The sequence below is a fragment of the Phocoena phocoena genome, chromosome 7, assembly GCF_963924675.1.
Source record: "Phocoena phocoena chromosome 7, mPhoPho1.1, whole genome shotgun sequence".
In the NCBI taxonomy this organism is placed as follows: Eukaryota; Metazoa; Chordata; class Mammalia; order Artiodactyla; family Phocoenidae; genus Phocoena; species Phocoena phocoena.
The window spans coordinates 36,560,066-36,586,568 of record NC_089225.1 but is presented as its reverse complement, the minus strand read 5'-3'; the positions used below and the strand labels follow the sequence as shown (position 1 = coordinate 36,586,568).

The 26,503-nt window shown below is 37.6% G+C and overlaps 1 protein-coding gene across 1 annotated transcript; it reads left to right on the top strand.

Moving 5' to 3' along the window:
* The first annotated feature begins 965 nt into the window (after positions 1–965).
* Positions 966–22,362, top strand: ARL5A (ADP ribosylation factor like GTPase 5A). Its single transcript, XM_065880822.1, has 6 exons — positions 966–1,011; positions 11,484–11,544; positions 12,003–12,150; positions 14,224–14,307; positions 19,243–19,394; positions 22,314–22,362. The coding sequence occupies exons 1-6, from the start codon at positions 966–968 to the stop codon at positions 22,360–22,362; spliced, it is 540 nt and encodes a 179-aa protein (XP_065736894.1).
* Positions 22,363–26,503: the final 4,141 nt, after the last annotated feature.

The window sequence follows — 26,503 nt, the reverse complement described above, 5'->3', positions numbered from 1 at the left end:
GAATAGAGACTAATTATCATTGTTCTCAGATGATCTGGAATCGAAGAAAGACCTTAGAGACAAACGCCTCTGCTGCTCAAAACAGCTTTAGTGGCCACTAAAAATTTTTAAACACGGGAGTGAACTGATCAAGATAGTTGTTTCGGGCAAGATTGATTTGAAAGTGAAGGGAGTGGAGCGGGAACAGCATTGAGGTGCAGGACGGCCATAAGGCGACCGCTTAGGTAAGGCCACCCTTCAGGGCGTCCAGGTCAAGAGATTTGAGAGCTAGAGGTATTCAGCTTCCCTCAGAGCCCCTGATGGAATGCCATGTCTTTGAAGGCCAAGACGTGGGACTTTTGGTGTTCTGTGCGTGCAGGGTTGGGGATGGGCACTGGGCACTCAGTGACATGTTCACATTTTGGCTCTGTGTAAGAAATGCAGAAAAAAAAAACAAAACTCGGCGGGGACGCCAAAGCAAGCAGCCCAGAGCCACCTGCCCCAACCTGCAGCCCGCATTGCCTGGATCCCGTGGCTCAGTCCCGCCGCCTGAAGGTCGTCCGGCTTGTCACAGAAGCTAGGGCCAGGCGAGTGCCCTTTCCCAGACCCCGCCCCTCCGGCCGCGCGCCTGCGCATTCCCGTGGCCTCCGCCCCGCCCCTCGCCTCCCCCACTCGCCCGGTAGTCGCCGCCTCAGCTGCCCGAGAGGAGCTGTGGGAGGACGGTGGCCTGCGAGGCTCGCCGCAGACAACGCGGCGGCGATGTCCGCGAGTCAGGCGGGAGCCGCGGCGGCAGCGGCGGGTCCTCGCGCACGACAGGGCGTCCTGGGCTTCGGCCTCCCTCCGGTTCCTAGGAAGCGGGCCGACGGCCAGCGCAGGAGCAGCAGCGGCAGAGACGGAGGCTCCGGCGCGTCTCTCTCCTCCCCTTGAGCCTGAGCCGGGGGAGGCCAGGCGGCCGGGGTGGCTGGAGGGGGGTCCGCTGCCCGAGAATGGGAATTCTCTTCACCAGGATATGGAGACTGTTCAATCACCAGGGTGAGGGGCTTGGGCCGAGCGCGTACGGGTTAGGGAGAGCGTCAGCCCTGGCCGGGTGGGTGGGGGTCTCCGAATACTTCCGGAGTGTGGGCGGCGCGGTGGCGCGCGCTCTCTGCGCTGGGTGCGGGCTGCTGCGGCTGCGGGCCTTGGGGCTGTTCGCTTTCACTCCCAGCTCGGGAAACTCCCGACTCGCAGCCCTTTGTCTTAGGAGAGCTTCCTAAGAAATCATGCCTCAAATACACCCATTGCTCCGATTTCGATTGGGAGTGGAGAGGGTTTCTTGCCTCACGTCCGACGCCCCTGAGTGGCCCCGCTTGGTCCACGTTTCAGTCCTTTTTCCTTCAGCAGTTGGGTTTGCACAGCACTGAGAAATGCTGGGGTTCTCTGGGATGAAGGTTACAGGTTGTGGCCCCAGCCGCACCACTGAGCACCCGAGGATTACAGAATGCGGTAAAACCTGAGGAATCGCTCTTGGCTTGACCAGTACATTCAGGTTTATGAGCCTGCCCTCCACCTCCACCCCGCCCTTCCCCGCTTTGGGGAGATTCTTCTGCATCCTCAGTAGTGATGGTCCTCTCTCCTCTTGCCATATTGATATCTGTGTTTAAGGTTAAGCTTAAGGTCAGTTTCCTACTCGTGTTGCTTATTTAGAGGTTTTGGGGGGCTGGATTAAAAAATGGTAAAATGTTTCGCCAAAAGCACTTAAAAATCATATCATATGAAACATTTGTTAACTGTAGGTAACGACTAAGTTACCAGGTATGGAGTATATTATAAAGAGATGCTTAAGTTCATCTAAGCTCAAACATTGCCTTGAAATGCATATCAGATTTATTGAAATTTGTTACAAAATAAGTGTAAAACTGGGGAAAGAAGATACAATTTTAACAAAAAGAGTCCATAGTCATTAAGATACACTCTAGTTACTGGTGTACTTTTGTTCTTTTTAACTCAAGTAGGGTGATTCATCATCCTGGCTGTCAGTAACTTAGTTTGTGTTTTTCTCTTGTGTAAGCTGGTGGTGGTGTCACAGCCCAAAGTTTTCCAGTAAAGACTTAAATGAATGGTGGCATCTATTATGTACAAGCATCTCTGCCTCCTCCTTCGTTATCCAGCTGCTGCTGTAAGAAGGCGATTGGGAGGGAGCAGAACTGGAACTTGTGATCGATCTCTAGTGTATCTTTTAAAAATATAAAGATGATGGTGTCGATCACATGATAGTGAATGGAAGAGCAGTATTTCAAATGATTTTCAAATGATATGGAGAATTTTCATAAACTGGAGAAAGCCAGTTCTAATCTACACTGTCTCTGGCTAGCTGTTTCTGTTGAGAGAAGGGTGAGTGGGAGCCAGTCACTTAACCTCTCTGGGTCCGGGTCTCACCTAGAATAGCAGGGATCTTGACTGTGTGACTGTGGAGCCCACAAATCCTAAAAACTTAATGTGTAGGTCTTAAGAATTGAAACTTAACATTGCTGTAATACTGGTGGTGCTTATAGTAGATAAGATCTATTCTAGTTTTTAAATCCATAATTTTGTATTATTTTTAGCAAAGCTAGTATTTCAACTCTGCTGTGAAATTTAGAAAGGCTTTGCTTGTTAATTGAGCTCTAGTCCTGCAAGAAAAATTCGGTATTTCCACTTTCTATTTTGAGTCAATGATAAAACTATTTGTCTCTGTAACTTAAGAATGAATTAGAACTTTGCCAACAGCTACTTGCCAGTAGTAAATAATGATGTGTGCTTTGTTACCACTAGCAATCGCTGAGTAGTGTTCTTATTACCTGTATTTTGTGGTAATTTTTGACTGGACATTTATTTCAGTGTTGGGAATTAATAGTAAGAGAAATTAATGAAGTTAAGTTCTAAAAATTTAGATGTCAATATTGTGAAAATGTGAATAAACTATTTCTCTCCTGTTAAATGATGTGGTTGTCTTATCAGCAGGGTCACTTTAAAAAATATTCAGCATTAAATCTAATGTCAGGTACTTGTTGGTCTTTTTAGTTCTGTATTAAACTGGGTATATATATGTGTGTTAGATATATCTTGGATGCTTTATTTTATGTTCAGAAGATACAGAACACAGTCCTATGTTCTTTTCACATAAACTGTTGGAAGGAAGTTTTGGGGGATTACAGAATTTGCTATGCTGATGAAACAAACTGTAACATCTCTCTCTCTCTCTCTCTTTATTTTTTTTTGAGCTCCCTTTAAAAACAACTCTTTCAGTTTAAGCTTAAAATATGAGTACACAGTGAAACCTAATTGCATATTGCTCAAACTTGAAAAACCAGAGGTTCCATTTAGGTGATATTTAAATCAGTAGGGTACAAACTTTGTCCTAGATGCTGTTGTATATATCATTTTTAAACGTTTCTACAGTCCTTCGAAGTAGTTATTCTTTTCTCCTGAAAAGAGGAAACTGAGGTACCAGTGGAATGATTTTCCTAGACGACGCAACTGGTAAATGCCAGAGTTAAAATACTGCAGAAATATGCTGCTGACACTGGTCTTAAAGAAGTGACTGACATCATTTTTTTGTATGAAATCCCCTCTCCCCCCAAAGGTGTTTCTCAGTCACTAAACTATAAGTGTTTACAACTTTAGGACTTTGAAGAGTTGCCATTAGTATCTTTTAGTATAGAAGGACTTATGATCAGTACTCGGTTTGTTTATTAAACACGTATTTTGAACACCTATTTTGTGCTGGGGGACTGTTCTAGATGGTGGGGATAGACAAGGAACAAAACAAACAAGACCCCCTGCCTTTATGTGGGGAGACAGAAAATAAGCTAACTTCATCTTTATAGATAAAATAATAGCAGTTAATACTGGCATGCAACGTTAGGTTCTACATGTTTCATGCAGTTGATTTAGTCTTAATTGATTTACTCTTAACCACAACCCTGTGAGGCAGATATTCTCCCCCATTTTAAAGGGGCAAAGAAACATTAGGTACCTTGCTTCAGGCACTACAATTAAAAGTGATAGACCTTTTAGATAGAGATTTTAACCAAGGTAGTCTAGTGCCTGAGTTAGTGCTCTTGAAACAAAACAAAACAAAACTTCCTTTGTATAAGAAGGATTTGTGTTAGGTAAAAGGAAGAACTTTCAGACACTACTATGAACTATGAAAGAAGTTGTGAAGTTTCCTCATGGATAGCCTTGTTTCATTCTTCCGATTGGTTCCTAGAAAAGGAATGATACGTTGTGAATGAGTTCTGGACAAGCTCCCTGTGCTGCAAGACCTGGTGCTGGGAAAGCCACCTCAGCTTCTGTTGTTTTTTTTCATTGTGTGGGAATTCAGAAGTGCAGAAGAGTACATATAGAAGCTGAGTAGCCAAAGGGGTGAACTGTGCCTGCTATTAAAAATTTTAGCTCCAAATTCACCCTTTTTGCATGCTTTGTGGATACAGAACTGGGTCCTTTAAGTATTTTTCTTTTGCCCTTTGGCACGGTGTTAGGCTCTGTCGGTAGACGGCATTGGAGGGACCCTGAAGGAGGAGAGGATTTTTCTTCCTGGATGTGGCGTGCTGCTCAGCAGGGTCTGTCCTGCTCATGCAGTGTGGACATCTCGAGTAGCTGGCTCTTGCACTGTGTAGTGGTCAGCAGCAGCTTCTTCTAGCACCCACTTCGGTTGGTCTCAGAATGGAGTCCCTCCAGTGAAATACCTCCCAATGAACAGTTTTCCCCAGCATCCTAGAGGGAGGATTTCCAGAAAGATCCACTGGCAAGTTTGCTTAGCTCCTTCTCTGACATTCAGTGAGCCCTGGCCAAGCCCTCAGCAAGGTCTGCATCTCAGTCCTGGGGAATTGGGGGAAGCTCTCAGCCCTAGAGATAGGGAATGCTCCGTGTATTTGTCATTCCTTTAATCTTTAGAGTTACTTCTTGTTAGCCAATCCCTCATTACTCCAATCCTCTGTAGTAGTTATTTTCTTTAAATTAAACTTTGAAAGTTCAAATTGCTATGTGGTTTATGTTTCCTAATTGGATCTCTACTTTTGCCCTGTATAATTGTTACTTTTCATTCAGCGAAGTTTTTTCCCCCTGAAACTTCACTACCATTGCTATAAATCGCAAGTTTATTTTCCAACTTTGTTTTTTATTGATGATACTTTTAGATTTTGCAAATTGAATTTTTAGTATGTAGAGACTTGATTAGTTATCTCCCTTCTAACCTTTATGTCTTCCAAATCTGATTTATTTATTCACTCATAGTTTATTAAGCACAAGCTTTATTCTAGGCTCTGTGTTAAGGCCTGAGAGAACTGTAGTAAACCTGACAGAAATGGATTTTTTGCTCCATGTGAGACAGAATCCACGGGGCTTAGTGATAGTTTGGATATGAGGTGAGAATGAAGAATCAGGAGGACTCTCAGTTTATCTGCCTTAGTATTTGTAGTATTTGTGTTTTCTGGCTTTGGTATGATTCACAGAGATAGAAGTCCTCCAGGATGACAGTAACATTTCTTTTTGCTTAATTTACTGACTGGTAGCTGGTAGGATATATATATATATATATAGACTCTTAGAACCTGGCAGTAAACAGAACTGGTAGGCTGCCTGCGTATATCAAAAGGAAGTGAAGAAGGGAAACAAGCATTTTCATGACAAAACAGTAAAGTATTGATTGGGAAACTAAAGCCTAAGTGATAACTCAAAATTCCATCCAGGCACTGTGACAGTGTATAGTTGTTTTGGCTTATCTGAGAAACTGCAAGAATGCTATGGCATAGATATTCTAGAAGAAGAACCATACTAAGCAGTAAACTTGTCATGAATCACATGCTTCAAAGAGTTGGTATAACCAAAAGTTCTATTACATTTTCCCATAATAACATCTCTTTGTATACATATTATATATTCTATGGAATGTTTGTTTTGAAGTGCATTATAACAGTTTTTAGCTACAAATTTGTGTTTTTCATAGAACATTGTTCTGGTAATGAGAGACACAAGTTGGGGTGGTGAAAGAACCTAAGGATAGTCAAAGGAAGTTGATTTAATATTAGAAAGTGTGAATAATCTAACACTATTGTTGGGGATAAACTGGCTCTTCACCATTGAGTCAGCACCTTTATCTTTGAGCCCATTGCACAATTATGTCTTAATTTTATAGTTCTCACTGTGACCCATGTGCTATACCTTAGACTTAGGAAGCTGTTATATAGCCATTGCTGCTTTATTGTAAAAACACACAAATATTCAAATAGAGACAAGTCCTAGGAGGGAGTAGATATAAGTTGGTATTGAATGTGGCTTGTAGGAGTTTAGGTGGGGTGAAGAGGTGAAGGACCTCTGGATCATGGCCTCATTGGAATGCCCTCCAAAGAAATCTCAGACTGCTCCACAGAACATGTGGCTCCTTGGAGATTTTCTACGTTCTGCACATGCTTGATGTGAGACTCTTTCTTCCTCTTTTTCTTTTTAAAATATTTTAACCACTAAAAAAAACCCTCATGAGTTCAAATATGTTAGCTTGCATTCACTTGAATGACTTTAGAAATCTGCTTTCTGTCTTAAGAGTTTGGAGGAATGTTTGCATATTTATGGCATTTGTAGGTGACAGGAATTCATTGTGTTTGTAAAATTAAATAGACAGAAGAGGGAGGTTGTTTCCAGTATGGACAGTGGTTTGAGTAGCTTCTTTACTACCCCTGTCAACATCTCTGACACTCTTTTCTCCTGTTTACTCTCTACCATGCCAGACATGAATTCTCGCCTTGTATTGTCCACCAAACCTTCTCTCCCCAGTGTGCTTCCTTTATTTCTAGGTACTAGTGAAGAAAGACTTAACAAGACTTTACATCTTTATCTACCACAGGTTATGTTATCTAATTTCAGCTTATTCTCTAGTTCATTCATTCATTCAGTGGCTGTAAAAGGTGTGTCTTGAAACTGTTCCCTCCATCCTGTCCTTAGCTGGCAACTAACTTGTGTAAGGAGGAGCCGGAATCCCGTTGTGAGCCTCTTCTGCCATCTGCTTTATCTCAGTGTATGTGTGTTGATTGCACAGTGGTTTGTTCACAGTAGTTTCACCTTATCATGTTCATCTTGTGGTCAAGTATGATACAGAATCTTTCTTTAGTTGTTGTTTTTTTGCCTTCCTCACAGAAGTGGTAGAAGAGTACTGTGTTTGAAATCAAGAAATAAGTCCAATGGGGCATGGCTAAATTAAGGAGACCACTTTAAAAAACAAAACCAGATGGGGTTTTCACCTTAAAAGCAAAGGAGGCCAGATAGTTTTTCTGCTGGTACATCTTACTATTACTCAAAATACCTTTTGAAACTCCTTTTAGAATTTCTTTAGAGACACATTTAAAAATAATATCATTTAGGAATCACACCTCATTTAACAACAAAGAGGTAACAATCGTCTTAGCTGCCTTTTACCTTACGACTGAGATGATACCACGTGGCTCCCCTCCCCCTTTAAAATCAAATTCATCTTCAGAACACCATTGGGAGTGTTCAAAACAGTGTATCTCAGGCTCTGAAAGCAATGGCAAGAGAAAAGTAGCAAAATATTTTGAAAAATGGTAGCATGGTTAGAATAAGTGTTTAACCTCCTTAAGTGATTAAGGGCCTTGTAAGAGACAGTGCTCTTGTATTTGTGATCTCTGTGTGTATAATTCATACACACAGATGCATTTTTTAGTCAGTCTGTAGTTATTTATCATAGATCCTTGCCTAAATTTGTATTGTTTGCTTTTGCCCCTATTTTGTACTGTTTTTAGAGTATCATTTCTCTCATTGGTCAGAGTAATTGTATTTTCTTCCTGAGTACTGGCAAGTCTATCTAAATTTAGTCCTGCAGCTAATACATAGGGTTTTACAAAATGATGTTCCTGAAACTTAAAAATAAGTTGAGGGCTTCCCTGGTGGCGCAGTGGTTGAGAGTCTGCCTGCCGATGCAGGGGACACGGGTTCGTGCCCCGGTCCGGGAAGATCCCACATGCCGTGGAGTGGCTGGGTCCCTGAGCCATGGCCATTGAGCCTGCGCGTCCGGAGCCTGTGCTCCGCAACGGGAGAGGCCACAACAGTGAGAGGCCCGCGTACCGCAAAAAAAAAAAAAAAAAAAAATAAGTTGACGTTTTAAGAATTATATGATTACAAATTGGTATTCAAGTGAGAAACTAAAAAAACTTTCATCCAAGTCAGCGGTCAGAGTATAGCCCAATATGAATTCTGCTTATATTAGAATGTTTACATTGTTTGTATTACTAGAACTGAAGAAGATATCTGTCATCAAAAGGGGAATGCCTAATTTGGGGACATAGAAAAATATAGAGTCAGGCAAAATTGCCATGCCGTTTAAAAACTTCCCGGATAAAAAGGCACCCTGCTCCAGGGACTCAGTAATCTGGCCCTGATGCAGGTATGGCCCTCCTGTGAAGATGGATTTGTCTGTCACCACAGCGTTGAACACTCCCTTTGATGGGATTCCATGTTCCCCAAGTAATCTGATTTTAATTCAGTCACCTTACATACTTTGCTTTAGGCAGAAACTGCACTTATCAGGTAGTTTCATTTTCTCAGTTCCTTCCCCCTAGTCATCTCTAAAGATGATAGACTGGGCCTGCATTTTTTTTTTTTTTTTTTTTTTTTTTTATGCGTTACGCGGGCCTCTCACTGTCGTGGCCTCTCCCGTTGCGGAGGACAGGCTCCGGACGCGCAGGCTCAGCGGCCATGGCTCACGGGCCCAGCCGCTCCGCGGCATGTGGGATCTTCCCAGACCGGGGCACGAACCCGTGTCCCCTGCATCGGCAGGCGGACTCTCAACCACTGCGCCACCAGGGAAGCCCCCAAGGCCTGCATTTTTTAAATGACCTTTAAGAACCTGTGTGGGGGGAGCATGGTGATGTCAGTTTAGGACCCTGGTGGTTCTAAGCTGCCTGCTCTTTCTTCAAAGAAATAAGTGATTGGATAAAATGGATTGTGTTAAAATTTTCTATTTACTTGATCTTCGTATTTTTGTGTAACAGGAGGTACCTATGTAGCATTAGGAATTCCCCTCTATGGTAAATGTCAACTATTTGGAAAACATCTACTACCTGACTGCAAAAGCTTTTTCTTAAAGATCTCCTTACTCTTAGGTGTTATAATCCTTAGCATTTATTATTTATAGAATGAATATTAATTCAGCATTTACTGAGTACCTGCCTTGCACCAGAAAAAGTTGTAGTTACTAGGAATATGAAGATGATTAGCATGTGATCCATATACTTGAAGGGTGCCTCATTAAGCTGAGAAGATTAGTGAGTGTACATGTAAATTATTATAAGTGCTGTCTTCGAGGTGTGGCAGAAGAGCAGGAGAAAGTGATTTTTCTTGGGAAGCTAAACTTTAAAGATTAGTAGGAATTCTTTAAATGGAGAATTGGAGAGGATAATTCCAGCACAGGTAAAAACCATGAGTTTAGAGGTAGAGAAATGTTTGCCGTGAACATACGTGGCAGCTTGTGTAGGGAGAACAGCTTGAACTCCAGCTTAGATACCTGGCGGTAGTGGTGAGGGATAATAAAGCTGAAGCCTATTCATTTGGGACTGGCTTTATTTACAAGGCTGAGAACTTGTACCTTGTTTTCCTGTCAAACTGGAGAGCCATCATTTAAATAACAGAGTGGCATTATGAGCTTTATTGTTTCTAGAAAGATTACTCTAGAAACAATAGGAAGATGGACTGGAGATAGTCTGCTTAGGTACAGTAAGAGATGAGGAGGACTACAACTAGGACAGTGGGAGGAGGCAGGTTTGGGATATATTTTTGAGGTAGAATAGAACTTGGTGACAAATTAGATGTTCGGGTTGAGGGACTCCAAAGGCATCTGAATTAATGGTAATACCATTAGGCTAGTTAAGTAAGATAGAATTAGGAACAGGTTTGAATATTGGGTTTTTGGTTATGTTGAGTGGCACTGTGTCTATCCACTAGGTAGATTGGAGCTTAGGAAACATTTGGGAACATGGATTAGGAATTGTCTTTCTTGGTGGTAGGCACACCCCATGTGCTGTCTTAATCATGACATAAACCCAGAAAGAGAGGTAGTGTTGCCCCTGTTTTACAGTGACGAAGCTAAGAGTTAGAGAAATAAGTCATTTGCTCAGGGTCACATAACCACATGTATTTTTTCATCTTGCTTCTGTTATCTATTACTGTGTAACAAGCCAATCATAAATTTTATGACTTAAAGGGATAATTTATTACTGTCTCTCATGGTTCTGTGAGTTCACTGAGCTCAGTTAGGAAGTTCTGGCTTGGGGCTCATTTGATTACATTTGAATGGCAGCTAGCGCTGGAGTCATCTCCAGCTCCACCTGGCTGCATATCCGAGGTGGCTTTTCTATTTGTGTGTCTGGCGTCTCAGCTGGAATGGCTAGAACAGCTGGGGGCATCTGTGTGTCTCTCTCCACAAGATCAGACCATGTGATTAGCCTGAGCTTCCTCACTCATGCATAGCAGTCTTGGGGTAGTCGGACTTGTTACATGGTGTCTGGCTTACCCCAGGGGGAGTTGTCCTAGAACCAGGCAGCAGCTGCAAGGTGTGTGATAATCTAGGTGTGGAAGTCATACAGCGTCACTTCTGCTGCATTCTTGTGGTTAAAAGCAAGTCATAGGACCAGCCAGGATTTAAGGGGGGAACTATATAGGGGCATGAATATCCAGAGGCCATCTTTGGAGATTACCTTTCTCCACACACTGCTGTCTTTCAGGATAGTTTTTAGACAGCACGGCAATAGATAGGCCCCAAGATGCCTTGTTAAAATGTGAGAGGAGTGTAAGAAGAGAACTCTGGGAAACATGAATGTTTGAAGGAAGACCCAAGGAAGAGGAATCAGTGGAAAAAAATAAACATCAAGAGACAGAGGAAGAAAACTTGGAAAAAGTGATGCTTTAGAAGCCAAGGGGAAAGGAAGCTGCTGCCACCATAGCTATAGGTCCTTAAATTTGGTTAGAAAGACCCTATGGTTCAAATGTACTCAGATAGCTTATAGTTGCCTTTTGCCAGCAGCTTTAAAAGGCTGCCCTTTTTTTCCCTTCCCATTCATCCCATCTCACCTATACATACCCAGTTAAGGCCTAAAATTCATATTTAGAACTTAAGTGACTTAGTTAAGTTTAGTTAGGTAAACTTAAGTTTCCAATGTGAAACATTTATACCTCAAGTCATCCATAAATTGTTGTGATTACATTTGGGATACTTTACTGAGAGTAGGCTTCCATAGAGTGGAAAGAATGTAGTGCTTCTGGCTTCCTTCAGAGAGATGAGATGAGAGTTCTCTATGTAGAATGAGGGGGATAGGAGGTTAGACCAATGGCGTACTTCTGGTCTTGCTGTGATGTTCTTTTGAGTTACAAGAAGGTATAAAGTGCCATGTACTGAATTATACCATAGCTGGAAAGAATGGGTGAAATAGGAAAATTTTTGTTTTTGATTAATAAATCACTGGTGTTTTTCTTTTTTTCAGAGCACAAAGTTATCATTGTTGGGCTGGATAATGCGGGAAAAACTACCATCCTTTACCAATTGTAAGTACTAACTACTTAAGATTTTTTATTTTATTGTTTATAGTTTTTCAGCCTGAGAGATATTTGATTAATGAAAGCAATAAAAAATTATATGGAATCCAAGTTACTCTGTAAAAAGGCAGGTTGGCCGTGAACCAGGAGCCAAATTTAAGCAACTGTTTCTAGAGAGCTAGAAATTTATATGACATTGAGCATGTTGTTCAGTTGTTTTGCTTGTGGAGAGTAGAGAAATATTTGTTTCTATAGTTTCCTGGAATGAATCTAGAGTATTCCAGATAATCCACTACCTAGCTCCACCTCTGTTTAAACCCTTCATTCACTCTTATGAGCTAGTGGAAAGGGGACATTTGGGTACAAAATATAAAAGTAGGTGATGCTGACTTATCCCTTAATTGAAAAATTTTCAAACAATCTAGCTTCCTTACTAACTGTAATATATTTGAACTTTTTTTCCCCAGTTCTATGAATGAAGTTGTACATACGTCCCCAACAATAGGAAGTAATGTAGAAGAGATAGTGATTAATAATACACGTTTTCTAATGTGGGATATTGGTGGCCAAGAATCTCTTCGTTCTTCATGGAACACTTACTATACTAACACAGAGGTATGTTTCTTAATATACTAAGTCTTCTATGAATATAATGCCTGGGAAACACCTCCCAGATATGAACTCTTATAGCTCGTCTTTTTGAAATATCACAGTATGTTAATATAAGTAGAGTTTAAACATAGTGGAATCTTTGATTCCCTCTTTCAGGGTCATTGTTATATATATCCATTCTCACTGAACCTCTGTAGGGAGAATTGGTGATTGATTAATCTGATTTTATATTGATCCTAGAGCTTGCCTTAAGTACTTGTTTAATAAAGAGTTCCATTTCACAGTTTGTAATTCCATTTCTCTCTTACTATTTATTTATGTCTGCATAGAGGAAATCCTAGTTAGATGCGAGGGCTCTGATGGTTTGAATTCTTGGCCAGAATTTTACTATGTGTTTTCTTTTATGCAATACAATTGCACATTAAAGAATTCTTTTTCTTTTGATTATAAAGCAATTTAGACATAATCATGTGTTTTATTTACATATTATTTGCCAAGAGAAAATTTCTGACGTTTGAGAGCTTCACTATATAGACCTTATAAGATGAAAGGCTGTGACAGTTGTTTTTGTAGTGCTGATTATAAGTTAATAAATCTCCAAATGTATATACAGATTAATATTATGTCAGTAAGACACTATTAAGTGTCTCTAATGACTTGATCCCCTAACACTCCATTAAGCATTTGATTATGTCTTTTGGAGAAGGAGGAGTATGTATAATTGGTATTCCTATATAAAACGCTGCAGGTATCAAGTTCATGGCAACACCTTGAAAATTAATAGCTTTGTTAAGAAGGCTTGGAGTAGAACAGGTGTTATAGTGATAAAACCACGTATCAGTAAGGTCTCAAGTGAGAGAAGAGGGAAAGTAGCGGTTCTGTTATCCTTCTGCATTATGGTTGATGAAATCTGAAGAATAGAAAAGATCCTGAAAATTACTGTGGTTTATTTGGAAATGAAAAGCTAGTTCTAAACAATAAATAGCACATACTAATAATAGGCAGTCAGAATTAACTTGGGCATAACAAATGCCATCATAAAGCAACTATATCTGCTTCTGTTTCCCTGGTGCCTTTTGGTGTTCATGGAATTGAAGAGGCACACTGTAGCTCAGTCCTGCACAGCTCCTTTCGAGTCTTTGATTGCATCTGGTCTCATCGTCAGTTCAGGAAAGAGTTATGCCACTTATATAAGGAAGAGAGCATGGTTTTTGATATAGATTTATTCTTTCAATTTGTTGTTTTTTAAAAATTGGTTTCTTTAACTGTCACATTACTTTATTCTCATACGCATACCCTTTTAGATTTTTTTAATTAATTTATTTGTTTTTATATTTGGCTGTGTTGTGTCTTCGTTGCTGTGCACGGGCTTTCGCTAGTTGCGGTGAGCGGGGGCTACTCTTTGTTGCGGTGCGTGGGCTTCTCACCGTCGTGGCTTCTCTTGTTGCAGAAACCGGGCTCTAGGCGCGCGGGCTTCAGTAGTTGTGGCACGTAGGCTCAGTAGTTGTGGCTGGTGGGCTCTAGAGCACAGGCTCGGTAGTTGTGGCGCCCGGGCTTAGTTGCTCCAGGGCATGTGGGATCTTACCGGACCAGGGCTGGAACCCGTGTCCCCTGCATTGGCAGGCAGATTCCCAACCACTGTGCCACCGGGGAAGCCCTCTTTTAGATTTTTAAATTGACATTAATAAATAATGTCTGTCTGGAAGTAACTTAAATTTAGGATCATATTTTTGTCTTACTGGCTTATGGTGCAAATAGGCCCATTAGCATTCAAGATATTAATTTAGAAAACAAACATGTTACATATTGGTTAGAATATTAGCAGAATATTCTAAAAGAATGATAACATCATATTGTCTTTTACTTTCTCTTAAAAATTAGTAAATATGTCTGAATTCAGGATCAGACCTTTAGGTTTCACAAAGTATAGCGGGTATCTCTGGTTTTCCAGTAATACCATACCATAAGGTTCTAATTTCTTGATAGCTGTTAGCCTGTAAATCAAATAAACACTTGATAAATTTTACAAATATCAAATTATGTAATCACTAATGTTTTTTTGTTTTGTAATTTTAGTTTGTAATAGTTGTTGTGGACAGTACAGACAGAGAAAGGATTTCTGTAACTAGAGAAGAACTCTATAAAATGTTAGCCCATGAGGTAAGTAGGATTCTGGCATTAGATGTACGGGGGTGGGATATTTCTATCACCTTTGTACTTTCTACTTTCTCATGAGCGTACTATTTCAAATCTTTAAAAAAATTCTTTATCTGCTGGCCATGCCTGCTTTATAATTTTGACACTTCCCAACTTGGAAGCATATCTGGAAGCAGCAGAAAGATTGAGGAGTCAATTGTAGTATTTTAATTCCATTCATCTTAGATAAATTTGGTCTAGAAGTTTTCCTGGCCAAAAAGACCTAAGTTGACTTTCATTTTGCATTTTAAATAGATTAATTATACAGACGATTATCATTAGAAATGAGATTTTACAGTGTCAGGGACACACAGCGAGTGTTGATTGTAACTCAGTTATCTGACTAATATTTAAATTTGTTGCTCGTAGGTTTCTGATATTGTTTCTTTAACTGAACAAAACTGTTATAACTAGCCACATTTTCTTAGTCCTTGAGAAATATTACTGGTAGCATAATTTGAAAATTACATAAACTGAATAATAGTCAGTAATGATAATAGTAACTGTAAAATCATATAATATTTATAAAACAGTCATATCTCTCTATCAGCAGAGTTTTGGTTCTAGGATACCAAAATCTGAGGATGTCCAAGTCCCTTGTATAAAATGGCGTAGTATTTGCATTATAACCGGTATGCACATCCTCCGGTATACTTTAAATCATCTCTAGATTACTTATAATACCTAATACAATGTAAATGCTGCGAAAACGTGCAGCAAATTCAAGTTTTGCTTTTTTGAACTTTCTGGAACTTTTTTTTCCTGAATACTTTCAATCTGAGGTTGGTTGAATCTGAATGCAGAACCCACGGATAAGGAGGGCTGACTGTAGTGGCAATTGATTATTTTTGCATGCCTTTTATTGCAGATGTTACTTTCTCAACTCAAAGGTGGAAATAGAAAAGTTAATATTCAGTGGAATTTTAATAAAGCTTAAGAAAACTGGGATATCTTTGTAATGAAGTTTTATATTAATTTTAATATTGATTCAATGATTTGCTTCTGAGATTTTCATTAAGAATTTTGGTATGTTTCAGACATAAGGAAACTTAGTAAAGTGGTTATGTAAACTGAAATTTATGTTTTGCTTGTGGTGATCATACCCACCAAGATGCACCTTCCCCTGTTTTGGACTGATTCTAGCAGTTGTGCTAAACCCTTTGGGGTTTTTACAAAAAAAACACATCTTGCCTTTGTACATGTATTTAACAGCTTTCAGTTCTAGTTTGAGAAACAGTAAGCAATAAAAGAGGCAGGGGGCTAAGGATTTTTTACAATTTCCCCTTTGCATTTTACAAGAATACGTCATTCTTCATTTTATACCAAAGGGTTGTTTTATTGTTGTTTTATGAAGACTTTAGAAAAAGAAAAGTAAGACACAAAATGTATTTGTCTCTTGACTATATTTTTTACTCTGTAAACAGGTATCCTCCCTATTTGATTCTTACTCTAATTGGCCAGGATGTAGGAGGATCAGTATTATAAAAAGCCCAATAGTAGGGCTCAAAGTCATTGAATTTTATAAGTTGGGTCATTAACTTGGATAGATCAATTAACCTCATCTGTTATGGATTAGTATGCTGAGGCCCAGTAGTTTATGGGACTTGAATTTAGGTATTCATGTCATTCAGGCTCTTTGCTGGGAAAAAAAAGTAAAAGCCAGAAATAGGGCCTAGCTGGAAAGTGATAGGAGAAGGGATGAGATTACCAGAGAAGAAGGGAATTACAGATGAACTTGGGAGCTAGAGTAAGCCACTTAATAGGGTCAGGAAGAGCCAAATAGGCAGAGTTCTGGAGAGGGAGGGACATCCGGATCAAGGATGAGAATGTGTGAAAAACAAACTTTGACATGGGTTGGTCACATGTTTCTTGCATACCACAAAAACCAACAGAGTCGTATTATCATCACCAGTAATGATTCTTTCTATGTATTACTAAATACAAAGCTATAAAACATGTAAATTCATTTCTGAAAGCTTCATCTTAAATGAAGCATAAAACTTTGACACTCATGAATTTTTAAAAAGTTCCAAAGACAAAAGGATAGATGAATTTTATTCAGAATGACTCAACTTCTAGGAATTATCTTCACAAAGGAAGCTTTGCGAAACAAACTGACAACTACATATGGCATATAGAAGATGCTAAATAAGTATACTTTCATGTGCTGTTATTCATTTTCTTGACTAAACTAAAAAATATTTTTAGACTCTGAAGAACAGAAGTTGATATGTAGCAGAAGTATGTAGCAGAAGTTTTTCAAAGTGTTTAAAATGAGTGTTGTACAAAAGACGCTGTTTACCTTGTACTTTGACCTCGTGTTAAGTCAAGTTGAACAGCCTTAACCCAATGTATCTCTTTTCTACTATTATCATAATGCATAATTGGTTGTGAGGTTATTTAATAAAAAGTAAAGGAATATTTTCTTTCCTCTCTTCCTAAATATTTAAAAGTGGGTAATATAGCTTAAAAAAAAAATCAAGAACCCTAAATAAAAAAGTTTGAGCCTGTGAAATCTAGAAAAAGTACATTCAATATGGATTTTTTTTCTTTTCTCTTTTTTAGACCTTTCAGTAAATGACTTTTTATTTCTTATGTTTTCCAATTTTCAGTCCAGGGCCTTCTCCAAATAATTTTGTTACTAAAAGTGATGAAGATAGGTTACTTGTAAATAAAATAGCGTAAACTTTGTGTCCTAACTTATGCCAAGTATTTCTGTTGTCAGATATTTCTAAAGTGTGTTTGTTCTCTGAACATGCCAGCATTAGCAATCCTGACCTATATAAAAGATTTCAACACACATTGGCAAGAGATAGTGAAACCTAGACGATAGGAAGATAGGAATTAAATCCCATGGAAAGTCCATCTACTCAATGATTCAGCCATATATCAACTATTGATAACTGTTCCATGTTCTGATTAGGATAAGAGAAAAAATATCCATATACTTGATAATGTATATGTGTACTAGTTATAGTTCATCCCTTCAAATTTTTGCCTTATATAAATAGACAGATGAACTGAACTATAGCTGAAACAAATTGAATAGGAGGTCTTAAAACTTAATGTTGTAGAGTATCCCTTTCTGACCAAGCTATTCAAGTAACTCTGTCCTTATCTGTAGTAGTGTAGTTGCCATCCTGCAGAGGGCACTGTAACTAAGCCAGCCTCCTTTGTTATATAAAGCATATTGCAGAACTCCTTTTAACCAAATAAGAAATTTACTACTTATATTTTTTATTTGCATCAGAGAGAATCAAAGAAGTCATGGAAACTCTGTTCTAACAAGAGTAAAATAATGTGGAGCAATGTCAGTTTAAACCTACTGAACGCTTTCTTGCTTCAAACATACACACACATGATTGAAACCAAAATATTCCACTAAGATCCCTAAGAAGAAGGTGGCATTCAACACAGCTGTGAAAACTTGCAGACATAGCACCAAAACCTTAGTTTCCTCAATATCTCTTAAAATATATAGGCAGAATTTTATGAGAGTTTAATCCACTTGTTGAGTGCATCCATCATAGTTTCTTAGCCCAGGATCCACGAATGGACTTTAGGATATCTATTAACACCCTAAAATCATACATAAACTTTTTTTGACATAAACATATATACATTTTTATGAGGGAAAGGTTCATAACTTTCCATAGGTTATCAAGGAAGCTCCCGGCTGTAAAAATGGTTGAGAGAGGGGAAGGTAGAGTACAGCAAAAGGAGACGTAGAACCTTTGGTCTGCTTTGTGAGTAGAGTGTTACATCAGTCATTTGGGGGCATGCACAAGGGTAAAGCTAATCCTCATTTGCAGAGCAATAAGTGAACTAACTTTGTTGAACTGTCGCCAAACCCAGGTACTGAACTGAGTGCTTTAAATATAGTAATTCATTCATCCAAACTACATTCCCAGGAGGTAGGTGGTGGTCTCAGCATTTTACAGATGAGGGACAACAGCTATAGTAGGAAGATCTCAGCTCAAACCTGGCTCTATTATTGAGTAGTTATGTGACTCTGTATGATTTACTTATATCTGAGTCTTAGTTTCCTCATCTGTAAAATGGGAATAGTAAAGCCTATCTTGTAACAGTCTTGTGAGGATTAAAGAGATTTTATTCGGGAAATGGTTAGTATCATGGGTGACTTGCTCAGATTAGATACTCAATAAATGTTAGTTATGAGGAACAGATTCAGAAAAGTTAAAAGAACTTACCTCAGAGTTGAAGCATTGAAGTGGTAGAACTTACTATCTAATTGGGAAATCTGATACGTTTAATGGTAGTCTAAGAATGCCCTATCAAATATTCAAATCTAACACATCTTCATGGACAAAGATAGAAGAGCTAGATCTCAGAAGATGAATAAGATTGGTTTAGGTTAGCACCTTCCAATTGAGAAAAGTCCTAAGGCCTAAGGTGTATATTGTATATAATGATTTAGTTTATTTCCTAAATAAACTGGGAAGAAGATTGTAACTTTAGGTATAGATATAGTATAGAGTGGGGTAGAATTTTGTATAGTATAGACTGGAGTAGAATTTTGAAAAGCTCTTGAGTCCCATGCTAAAGAGTAGTTCTTAGTAGCCATAGAAGTTTTGGGTTGGGGAAAGGGTTAGATATGTATTAAATTGGAAGATGTGACTTTGTTAAATATAGCACTTTGGACCATAAAAATGTAATCTAGGAATGTAAGAAATATATAAATCCATACAAGTATAGATTGATTTATTTAAATGTGTTCAGTTTGATATTTACTTTCCATCATAAGAGCTATGAGATACTTTTATGTCAAGTAGTTGAGAAATTCTAGGTTACAAAGGTTATCATATATAATCTGTTAATTAAATTGGAAAATGTATGAAAAAAATGAACTGGCCCTTACAGTTTTGTTTGCTTTTATAGGACCTAAGGAAAGCTGGATTGCTAATCTTTGCTAATAAACAAGATGTTAAAGAATGCATGACTGTAGCAGAAATCTCCCAGTTTTTGAAACTAACTTCTATTAAAGATCACCAGTGGCATGTCCAGGCATGCTGCGCTCTTACTGGCGAGGGGTAAGATGTCTTCTTCATGAATAGCATGTATTTAACTTTGAAACATGTATTTCTCTTTAAAATCAAATATTTAAGGTTACCATTTACAGAACTTTGTAAGGGAGAGATGTAAGACATAGTCCATGTCTACAGTGAGAGAGTTTTTAGCTTGGTTCTGTAAAGAATTAAACACAACATATACAGAATACACATAAACATACTGAACTAAAGCATGTGAGCATATGGATGATAGAGTTGCTGTAGGAATTCTGAGAAATGGACTTGTCATGAGTCTGGAGAAGTCAGGAAATAGTTCCTGCACTGGCGGTGCTGACCTATAGTCTAAGAAAGGAACTAACACTTGCTGAGCGTGTCCTTGCCTTGAGTGCTTTCTATAGAGTGTTTCATTTATTCCTAACAATCATGTAGACCAGTTGTTTTTAATTCACATTTTATGCATAAAGAAGCTGAAATAGAAGAAGATTTGCATGTGGGACTAGTGTGCAGATATGCCATCAGTGCTGTCAAGAGGGAGTTGCTGCACTTAAAAAAAATAAAAGAGCTAGAATTGGAGAGAGTGTGGCATGAGGGGGTGCCTGCAGTAGAATTTTGCCCATGTCTAATGCCCAGAGATGAAAGGATTTCAAGAAGGCAGTGGTTGTTAGCATTGTTATAATATAACATAAAATAATCTATACGTGGCATAGATAGATAGTGTCAGTAATTCAATGTTTGGTTTACTCTTCACTGTGGTCTTAAAAGGAAGGGAATTTCTACTACTTCAGGTAAACTCATGTATCTGTGCCACAAGCTTCTGCCCTTTCCTGACACCTGAAGAACCTCAACCCCAAATTTAAGACCTTTATTTAGAAGCCTTCATGTATATATTTAAAAGCAGAGAAAAAAAAGAATTAAATTGGGGGGCTTCCCTGATGGCGCAGTGGTTGAGAGTCCGCCTGCCGATGCAGGGGACGCAGGTTCGTGCCCCGGTCCGGGAAGATGCCACGTGCCGTGGAGCAGCTGGGCCCGTGAGCCATGGACCCTGAGCCTGTGCGTCCAGAGCCTGTGCTCCGCAACAGGAGAGGCCACAACAGTGAGAGGCCCGCGTACCGCAAAAAAAAAAAAAAAAAAAAAATTAAATTGGAGATGAAGCTGAATCTTAGTGTAATAGAAGCCACTGTTACCTGATTACAGATATTTGGAAGAGCATAATTAGATCCTCAAAGAAGCAAATCTGTTCATTAAAAAAAAAAATCAGACAATACCAATTGTCCACATACTTATTTAAGTAAAAATATCTTTTACGTATTTCTTTGTCGAATAGTTTAATACATGTCAAGATGCATATATAGATATAGGTATATCTTTATATATTATCTTTGTCTATCAAAGGTCTTTAGGCAAAAGCACTGATTATAATACTAAATTTGACAGCAAAGACAAATCATCTAGGATTGATAAAAGATTCAACTTATATACTTTGAGTAATTGTGTGGAAGATATATCATTAGTTAGGATACATATGAACTCTGGCAGTTTTATTTTTAAAAGTGGACATCAACAGATGATGGTATCTTTTCAGTTTGGGGTCTTTGGCAAGTAGAAATGTTTGGTTTGGGGGGTACTGTTGTTTCCCTGTGCAGTCTGACCACCTTGGTCTAAATTCTTGGTTTTAGTATTGGTGACATTTTGACTCCCATCTCTGCCATTTGCTAACCTCTCTAAGCCTGGGCTCCCTCTGTAATATGGGAAGGGTTCTGGTCTTAGTGTTGTGAAGATTAATGAAGATAATGGATATTAAGTGCTTACCGCAGTTTCTACTTGGCTGTTAAGTAACTACTGTACCTTTAACAGTTTGGAATTAAATAATTTACTCACCTATTATTCTTATTATTTTGTATCATTTTCTATGAGTAGTTTAAAAGTAAGGAATCGAGTAATGGCAGAAAAGTATGGGCCAACACCAAAACAACCATTTATTTACCTCATTGCCCTTTTTTCCCTTCTATTTCTATCATCTTTTATATTGTTAGACTGCTATACAAAAATCTGAGTTCTGGCTTTTTAAGTATTAATATAGTAGCATAGTTTCTCATATCTATAAAAGCTCCTTGTAGATAACGGTTAATGCTTCATAACAGTCCTTCATTTTCTTATAAAATTATATGTACAGCCATTTCTCTCTTAATAAACATTTAGATTCTTTTACTACAATGAATATCTCTTTCTGTATTTTGGATTATGCTCAATTACCCATTGTTCAGTGGTAACTGGTGTTAGTGATGTGAGATTTTATTTCTTTCAGATTTTTAAAATATATAGATGTAACAAATATTGTGTGCATACTTTGTTTTAACAACTCTACTATATATTTAATATCCTGTCATTTCTACTTCATTTATATCATGAGCATTTTATCATATTGTAAAATAGTCTTTGAAAGGAAGTTTTTAATATTTCATCATATGAATGTTCCATAATTTGTTAAATTTTTCCTCTGTTGCCAGACATTTAAATTTTACTTTTTCCTATTAAGAATGCTTTCATGAACAGTCGAAATACATAAACCTGTCTTTATCTCTGATTATTTTTTAGGATACATTTCTGAAAGTAGAAAAAGGGGTAGAGTATTGATATTTTAAACATTTTTGATACTTCTTGCTAAATTACTTTCTGTGGGCATTCACTGTGTAATTATTGAGCTCCTTGTATGTGTCAGGCAGTATTCTAGGCACTAGAGACATAACAGAACCAAAAATATACGGACGCACTCTGTGAAAGTATGGCTTCACCACAATAGCACCAACACTGAATATTACTGATTTTTTAATCTTTGTTGTTTAGGTAGATGAAAAATGATATCTTCTTTTAGTTTGCCGTTCATAGCTTTTTAGTTCATAGCTAAAATATCTTAATCAAGATATTTTATTTTCTTTATAGATTATGCCAAGGACTTGAATGGATGATGTCACGACTTAAGATTAGATGATCTCTACTGACCTGTTCTCATAGACTTTGTATAAATGAAGTGCTGGACTTTACCTGAAAGCTGCAAAAATTAATGGTTTAGATATATTTATAATAAACTGATTTAAACAGTTAAACTTTTTCTATAAGAAGAACAATTAAGACCACTTGTTTGAAAACAAAGATGAAGTCTCACCTTTCCATCTGCTTTCTCATTAGTTCCTTCCAAAGCAAGGTCTTAAAGCTGTGATGGACATTTTTCTCAAAAAGAATCCTCTCAGGACATTGTGTAGCCTGTGGTAAGTACAAAGGGAGAGGACGATATTTTTAACTTTAAGAGCTTTATTATCAAAAGTATTTTGCATAGGGTTGTGTAGGTATTATGTATATACCTCAAATTCAAGTTAATGGCTTTGATTTATGTTCTTAAAAAAAGGAAATAACACAAAAATTAATAACATCCTTCGTTATAACCATAATGAGATGAGTACTGGCATTGGTGGTAAGTGCCATTTTGTACTTCCCCTGTGTTCTCTGTATCATACTAACCAACCCCCAAATTATTGAGCTGCTCTTAAAAAAGAAAGAAAAAAAAAGAAAGGAAAAAGCTTGACATTGTGTACCTAATATTTTGTTGACCAAATCACATACAAGGAAACATGTAGTCCAGCTGAGTGAAATATCTGTCATATTCTTGACTTAGTATTACTAATGGGCAGAATTGCACATTGAGCAATCACCAGATTGCTCCCTTTACTGGACCTTATGCCATCTAAATTTACTGAGTAAATTGTTAATCTATTTTCAGTTAATCATTAATTGTGATTAAAATTATCAAGTGATTTTTTTTCCAGCGTTAATTGGAAACTGTTGCATGAAATATGTCTACCCAGAGAAGAAGTATCACACTATAAATATTATCAAATAATTTAGCTACAGTCTTTTTAGATATTAACTTGTATGTCAAGCATTTAAAAGTCAATTTGAGATGAAAAGTAAAGCATATTTTCTAAGCAACAAAGATAATTTCTTAATTTGAAAGTTTCTTATTTCTTAACTTAGGAGTTGGAATAGTTTGAGGGTTTTTTTGTGTGTCTGTAAGTTTTCCTCTATCATCTTAAACCACATGAATGCATTGTTTGACAGTTACAAAATATGAATCCTTTTTAATGCTTTTAAGAATTTGGTTTAAATATTGATCAACATAATGTATTATTTTTACTAAGAAGTAACTTGGCCCCAAAACCTTTTATGTTTGCTAGGTTTTTTTTTTTTTTTTTTTCCAGCATCTGAAAGTCTAAGGTATTTCTGTTATACATGTAAACAAACTTATCCTAAATGTGTTAAAGCATATTCTTGGGCACTCTGTTGGTATATCTTTCATGCCCTGAAAATCTGGTGACTAATCCCAAACTGGCACGTTTTAGAATATTCAAGAAAAAAAAAAAAACTACTTTTAATACCAGCCTTTTAGATTTCAAAGATTTTGATGAGAAATAATAGTACGTACTATAAGTATTGACAAAACTTTGAAAGTTCCTTTCTATAAAATATAAAATGCTCGTTATATAAATCCAAGTCAGGCATGGGAAATCAGCATTTAAAATTAGATGTTTTGTGTTTTATATTTATATTATAATGTTCAAAATGCAAGTATAACATTTTAATATTTGTGAACTTGCTTTTACAAAAGTAAATCCTAAATTACTAAGCTTTATTTGTTCATATGTCCTCATACTTTTTCAAATCACTGTAAGAAATTGCTTGTATATTAAAAACCCAAATCTATTTTGTTGATGTTGCAGTGTCATCACAGATAAATATTCTGTAAAGTAGCCCAGCAAATCCACACCTTTTATCCTTTTTGTCTTTTAATTTGAATAACCATGGTTTAGTCCCTTGAATTGCTGCCACATCAGTTCAGCAATATACCAGCACATTCCCTTGTCATCAAGGTATTAGCCAAAATTTATTCTTTTTTTTTTCAAAATTTATTCTTAATTGGATGTTTAAAGCATGTACTACATTGTTACAGTTGGTTTAGTAATTGACATGGCATCATGAGAATGCATGAAATCTTTTACCACATTTATGAAACATGCTTTTTTTGTTATATTCTACCCTCCAGGCCAAGCATTAGAAAAAAGGTGGTACCTTTATACTTGTGCATAAAACCAAAATTACAATGGGAAAAAATTTTTTTAATTTGTGTACAAAAATACATCAAAATCATTGTAACAGTATTACTTCCAGATAACATGGAGAGCCTCATGAATAGTCATATTGGTGATTTATATGTAGTTTTTAAGTGGAATTAAGCAAAGGGCAATGCTTTTGGTTTTTTAATATGCTACTTTTGGGTATAAACAAACATTTTATTTAGGGTTATTATGCTCAGCTTTGAAAAGAACAAAGCTTCATACCTCTGTACATGTGGCTGGATTTAAATATCCTGTGTTTGATACTAATTTTGAAAGTTGTGTAACTTCTCTTGATATCTTCGTAAAAGTAACCATATTGCTATACGCATTTAAATATGTTTAATTTTGTCATATTGCATTTAGGAAGTATATCTTACACAGTCTAATAAGGATTCTTGTTTGAAATTTTTCAGTTCTATCTTCTTTGGCCCTCATGGATGGGCAAAGAATACATTGAAGGCAGGTAGTTTGCGAGGCAGGGGAAAGTGGGTAGGGAATATGACATTTTGCCTTAAGAATAAAAAAGTGCTTCAGCACTGCTGTCTGGCATTTTTAATGCAGGTAAAGTGATTTTAGAAGCGTGGCATGGAATAGAGAAGAGTTTCTGTTTTCTGGCCTTCAAGAAGTGCCTAGTAGGTAGTGACAGTGAGATCACAGAGAAGTGAAGGGCACTGAGGAAGGGCCGGAAGTCCCTGAGATGTTCTTTTCTTTTCTGTCTGAGTGTATAGTATTAAGATATCTAGAAATGGGATTCTGTTGTCCCCCCTCACAGGCACTTTACATCTCTTGCTGTGACTGCAGCAACCACATACAGTACAGACAACCTCAACATTTGTTTATATTAGTGCACATAGAAAAACTGTAGACAGCTTTCTAGTTTTCTCTGCAGGCATTTTTGGGAATATATCTGTAGTGTGTTCTACTTTGTATATAGGGGGTAATAGCACATCCCAGATTATCTGTGGACTTTGGAATCATCTTCTCTCAGTTTCCCAGTCATATCCTAGAATCAATCCATCTTTCAAGGCTGGGTAGAGACAAGGTTTCTTTGCATGACTTAACTTTGAACACTCCCACTGTCCAAATATAATCTGGAACTTCTTGCTTTAGGATTGGCTTTCCCATAGCTCAGCCATCCCCTGCTCTCCGGTATCTTCATTGCCCATCAACAAAGATATATTATCTTGGTCCTGGAGATATTCTAAACTTTACCCATATCCACTGTTCTCCAAACTACTAGTTTCTAAGTTGGTTCTCTGGTTCTTTGCTATCCTCCACTGGCTTGATTCATTGATTTGCACTTTGCTCATTAGAGAGTATTATTAGAGTTATTGAGTACATCACAAGACTGGCTTGCTGTGTGTACAGCACATAAATACATACCAGCAGTAGAGTCCTTTAAATTATACTCTATTTAACATTTTAATACTACTTAATTTTAGCTTCTCACACTGAAAGGTAGATTCAGAAAGATAAGAGAACTACCTAGACTGCCAGCTCCTTGAGCTACTGGGTAGACATGAAAGGGATTAAGTTATATGTGTATTATCTTCCCATTATGAAAAATGAGTTACATTTTGAGGAATAAAAGACGCCAGACCAAATTCATATGTAGTGTTTAACCTGAAGACATCCCCACATCCTTAAAACCATAGACCACATTCCATTTTTTTCCCTCATGTTTACTTAAAGAACAAAGATAAACATTAGCTGTCTAAAGGAATTAGTAATGAGAAGCCTATCTTTACAAAATAAACCTGTTGAAATGGACTTTAAAAACATCAAAATTATCAATCACCATGTATTGACACTATAGATGCAGATATAATATAGATAATACTTTTTTAAAGTTCCACTTATACAAAAAATAAAACTTCTATATCATGCTCCCTCAAAGAATGTACGATAATTTTAAGACCAGAATGGTGGAGTAAAGGAAAGAAAGAGAGAATTTAAAAACCT